Source organism: Nannospalax galili, unplaced genomic scaffold (genome assembly GCF_000622305.1).
Source record: "Nannospalax galili isolate Female #2095 unplaced genomic scaffold, S.galili_v1.0 scaffold818, whole genome shotgun sequence".
Classification (NCBI taxonomy): domain Eukaryota; kingdom Metazoa; phylum Chordata; class Mammalia; order Rodentia; family Spalacidae; genus Nannospalax; species Nannospalax galili.
Window position 1 is genome coordinate 49874 of NW_008341874.1, and position 5710 is coordinate 55583.

The 5710-nt window shown below is 38.7% G+C and overlaps 1 protein-coding gene across 2 annotated transcripts in view; it reads right to left on the reverse strand.

Annotated features, from left to right (window-relative positions):
- Positions 1 to 4169: 4169 nt before the first annotated feature.
- LOC103737691 (solute carrier family 22 member 19-like) overlaps positions 4170 to 5710 on the reverse strand; it is a 58996-nt gene continuing 57455 nt past the window's right edge. For both annotated transcript variants that reach the window (XM_029565613.1, XM_017799208.1), the window contains one exon: positions 4170 to 4377. In XM_029565613.1, coding sequence (XP_029421473.1) covers positions 4170 to 4377 — 208 coding nt within the window. The remainder of the gene's footprint in view (positions 4378 to 5710) is intronic.

Sequence of the window (5710 nt, forward strand, 5' to 3'; positions counted from 1 at the left end):
AATTGTGTCTTCCGTTGCCTCGTCCTGTTGTAAGGAAGAGCATCATGTTGGATGGGATATGATATTTCTATGCTGCTTACCTTACAATGGTCATAAGTCAAAGAGAGGAAAAGAACAGATTCCCAGTAATTTCTGAAACACCACATTAAAAGTGACCTAACTTCTTCTAAGATGCCACACTCTGATTTCTATAACTTCTCAGTACTGCCCCCCTGTTGGTTTCCAATACTTTAACACTTGAGACTTTGGACACACCCATGATTCAAACTATAACAGTCCCTAACCCCAGCTAAAAAGTCCATGTTTACCTCACAATACAGAAGGCATTCAGTCCATCACTCAGAGTTCCCTTAAAAATACAGTTCTATACTTCTCAAAAGTCCATGTTCAACAAAAGACCACAAATTGCTAAAGCATAGAGGCTAGAGTTGGCAGAGTGTGGGTGCCTAGATAGGACTCCTGTATTAAAATTCACCTAGCCAGAGCTCAGGGACCATTGTAGAAGAGGGGGCGAAAAGATTGTAAGAGCCAGGAAAAGAGGTGCATGACCATATGGAAACAGATTCTTATAGGCTTCTGGGACCTTGCTCATATGAACCTACAGTAACAGAGTCAGCATACACAAGACCCATGCAGACTCAAGCAGACAAAAACCCAGCATAGAACTGGGGAACTGAGTAACAGGCCCCAATCTTAGCCAAAGAACTATTGGCAACTGGTTACTGCTGGGGGAAAGAGAGTTGATCTTCTTTAAGGGAGTGACTCTAGATAGGTTGAATTAGACCCCAGTGGATGAATTTGCATTGAAGGACATCTGGGTACACTAACTTGACTTGATAGGCCTTAATGTAAATGACTGAATGCATGAAATTTGATGGGGGTGCATGGGAGGGTGCCAATGGGAAAGAGGGTATATAGATAATTAATATGTTTTGTATTAAATACACAAAGATTCGATGAAACTTGTACAAAAAAGGTCCAAGTTCAAAGACTCCTCCCAATCAGGGCAAATTCTAAGCCACAAACCCTGTATCAAACAAAATTTTGTTTCTAAGCATGAAGATCTCTAGTTCCATTCATTTCCTTGAAAATGATGAAATTTCACTTTTCTTTACAGCTGAGTAAGACTTCTTTGAGTATATACATACCACATTTTCTTTATTCATTCAACTGTCAGTGACCAGTAAGGCCTATTATACTTGGAAACTGTGATTAGTGTCACAATAAAGATGAATATGCAAGTTTTTTTTATAGGATTCTGACTTGGAACCTTTAAGGTATGGACCTAAGATTGGTATTTGAAAGATGTCATGATTTGTGGTTTTCTTCTTTCTGTTACTATAAAAACATGAAATTCTTCTTTGGGGATACAGTTCCTTGGAAGAAATAAATGCATATGGAGTAGAAATTGGACAATGTTATGCCAGCTTAGATGCCTTTGGAGAGGCTGTACCATTGTCCTCTACTCAATAATAAATGTTCTCAAGCTCCATCATATACTTTACTGTTCATAACACTGACTCAACCTTATATGATCAAAAAGAAGTTTATTAAACCCAATGAATATTATTAAGATGAAATTAAATGATCTCTAAATGAGATTTATGACTTTAGGCTTCAAAACACTCTGCCAACCTTAATCCCTCCCTTTCCACAATTTTAAAGTCAAATATATGTAAAAAAAAAAAAAAAAGTCTATGATGCCCTGGAAACTGTAGGCCAGACAGAAACTCCCAAGGTCATATAAAGATGCATCCTGACAGTTTCAAGGTCTAAAATTCACTTTCAAGATAGGTGAGGCATAAAATATATGAAAAAAAAAAAAAAAAGTCTATGATGCCCTGGAAACTGTAGGCCAGACAGAAACTCCCAAGGTCATATAAAGATGCATCCTGACAGTTTCAAGGTCTAAAATTCACTTTCAAGATAGGTGAGGCATCTTTTGATAGAGTGTTCTTAACTACGTTTGAATAAATCATAATTGTTAATTTATGGTGGCTTCTCCCAATGGGAGAATGACCTGTCACAGGGAGTAGAACTAATGAATCGCTCTCAATATCTTTCTATGTTTTCGTGTTCAGAGGCCAACATATCATCCATTGCTTCATTCCATTCATTAAAATGGAGCAACTGACTTTTTCTACTCATAATTAAGTTGGTATTAATCTGTATCTCTTGATGCAAGGGATAACAATTAATTTATAGGCTTTTTTTTTTTAGCCACAAGAGAATCCCCTCTGGACAATAACCACCATTTGGAGTTCTTCACGTAAACTTTACCTATCCCATGCAAAATCACCCAATTTTCACCCTGTTACACAGCACAACAAACTATATAATGCAGTCATATAAATGAGACCCAGATCCTGATAACAGTGATCACAATTTATCATGCTTTGAATCTGAGATGCTTACCACGGGCTCATATTTTGAATACTTGGCCTCCACCTGGTGGAACCACATTGAAAAGTCTGCAAAGCTTTGGAAGGCAGATCCAAGCTATAAAAAGATTACAAGGGCAGGCCACTGAGATTCAGCTGTAAGGAAAATGAAATATTGTCGCTTGGAGGGAAATGGGTGGTACTGGAAATCATCATGTTGATCTCGAGTTTTCTTTGTTACATGGTTTTGTGGCTACGGATTTGCCCTGAGATTCAGAGAAGTCTTTGGACTTTGACATTTGTGTGATACTGGAATGTGATGGCTATGGAGACTCTGGGTGATGACCAAATACATTCTGCCTTGTGAGATAAGCAACAGAAAACAGACTTACACAGTATTATTAATCTTTAGATAAACAGAATATTTTTCAAATATTTCACAAGTCTAGTATTGTTAATTATTCCTAATCCACTAATGACTTTCCCTGGAGTTAATTTATTTATTTTATTTTATGTGTGAGTGTTTTACCTGCATATGTGTAAGTACATCTGTGCATGCCAATACCCATGGAGGTCGGAAGAGGGCATAGAATCTCCTGGAACTAGAGTTATAAGTGGTTATTAGCCACCATGTGGGTGCTGAGAACTAAACCCAGGTCCTCTGAAAAAGTGCCCAGTGCCCTTAACCACTAAGCCATCTCTCCAGCCTCCTTTCGCTTAGTTTTGAAACCAACCTTCTCTTCTCTTTGCAGTTTGGATCTAGATGCCTTTCATTTTCATTTGTTGACGGATTGGTTTCCTGTTGTTGGTACTATAGTGAAAAAACTGAAAACTTTTGCCAAGGTGAGGGTGGGCTACTTGGAGGCAACAGGTTACTGGGGGTAACCTATGCCTTTGAAGGGTATATTTTGTTCTTGCCTTGTCCCAACTCTTCTACTTCTCTCTTTTAACCTCCTTTTCCTCCTCCTTGTGCCTCTCTCTCTCTCTCTCTCTCTCTCTCTCTCTCTCTCACTTTCCTAGCCACCACAAAATGAACTGCTGTCCTCCAGAGTACTGTTCTGCCATCACGTGCTGCCTCACACAAACCCTGAAATAACGCAGCCAAGTGACCAGCGATCGAAAGCAATGAAATGAGTAACAAGTTAGTTAAGTTAGTTTCCTCAGGTATTTCTTAGGTATTACGTCAGAGCAATGGGAAGGTTAACACACATCCTACCCAGAAAGATGATCGCTATCATAGCAATTTCAGTCCATAAAAACATTCTGTCAAGTTTTTTCAGTGCTGTGGCATTTTACAAATGCCTCCCTGAAATTAATCATAGGTATTCTGGATAATACTTTAGTATAACAAATTTAAATGTAATCCATATTTTGTACTTCATCATTTACAGAAAATTTTGCTAGTATCTATAAATAATCCTGGGTCATCATCCTGAGTAATCGTATCTTGGCTTAATTTTTTTTCATCTTGATCAATCAGAAGCCAATTCCTGGAGCTCTTTAAAACTGCATGGATTTGGTGAAAGCATCTTCCTGCTTTGCTTGTCTTTAGCTTTCTCCCTGGAACACATACAGCAAACACCATAAACATATAAACAAAACTTGAAAAGACATGGGCAAAACGGGTTTTCCCTGCACTCGTTAGAACAAGAGCATCTCTTCCCATCAGCATTGGGAAAAAGTGTAATACCTTCCAAAGGACTTGAGCGTGGTTCTCGGTGCTACTTTGCCCTCCTCATTACAGACTGTTAGCATACAATTCTCCTAAGAAGCAGGCAGAGCTTTTACTCACTCATTTTCCACATCTTCGATGGAGTCAGGCAGAGACTGATTCCTGGTTTCAGGAAGGAGAAGGACAAGAAGACCACCAAGGATGGGGAGGACTCCGTAGATGATCCAGGGTAAGGATGCAGAATATGTCGTGAGGATCATAAACAGGGGAGCCAAGGCTGCCCCAATACTACCAGCAACACTGATGATTCCTAGTGCTGTTGCCCTTGGATCAAAATAATCAAGTAAAGTCTCACACATAAAATTTGTTACTTAGCATCTTTCATTAACCATTACTTAGGCAAATGGTATGTTTGAACTTAAAGATGTTATTAACTTATTCTTGATTTTCAAATTTCTGTTTCATTTGAAAATATCTTTTGTCAAGGTCGGAGTATTATGATATTAGTCATTGCAGGAGTCGGGGCAGAAAGCGTGTAAGAACCAGGGAAGGAGGTGCATGTCCATAAGAAAACAGTCTTAGAAACTCCTGGAACCTTGCTCATATTTGGCTTTTATGTATGTGTACACTTATGTGGATGATATGAGTTCAGGCTATGAAACTAGAAAGTTGACCATGGGAGAGGGAAGAAAACGTTTTGATGGGGAGAGGTTAGTAGTATATATGTGACATGGTAAGAAGAGTGGGCCACTGCAGGCAGGAAGGGGACTCACAGAAGTGGGGACAGGCAGGAAATATCAATCAACAAAAATAGCAGTGTAAAATGTTACAGTGAAACCCATTAATTTAATGTTAATTTTTTAAATATTTTATTTATTTATTTATTTATTTATTTATTTATTTTTTGTCTTTTTGAGACAGGGTCTCCCTTTAGCCCCAGCTAGCCTGGAACTCCTGTAGACCAGGCTGGCCTTGAATTCAGAGTCCACCTACCTCTGCCTCCCAAGCACTGGGATTAAAGGTGTGCACCACTACACCTGGCTTATTTACTATTTTTATTTTATGTGTATGAGTGTATTGCCTGCATATATGTAAGTACACCCATGTCATGCAATGCCCACAGAAATCAGAAGGAGGCATTGAATCCCCTGGAACTGGAGTTATAGATGGTTGTTAGTCGCCATGTAGGTACTGAGAACTGAACTCAGGTCCTCTGCAAGAGCAGCTAGTGCGCTTAACCACTGAGCCATCTCTCCAGCATTAATGCTACTTTAAAGACCTGAACATACAAAAACCACTCACGTTAGGGGGGAGCACCAGGGAAAAAGAAGGCAGCCAGCAGACATGGGACAGGGGTAGAAAGTGGCAATGTGGGAAGAATATGATTGCCCTTGCTTTTCTACATGTAAAAAAATTGTCAAAAATAAAAACACATACAGCAAAAAAAAAAACTAATTTTTCAAAATACTACACTTATCATGCCACCTACCTTTTGGGTCAAAATATTTACAAGAAATGTTTGAACTTTCAGTATACCCCAGTCAGGCTTGTTACCATTAAAATGAAATATTGTGGTTAACAATCAACCCACTCTTTTTTAAAAATTATTTCTTACTAAAATAAGATTGAATGAGCTGAGTAAGTCTGTTCTGATCCT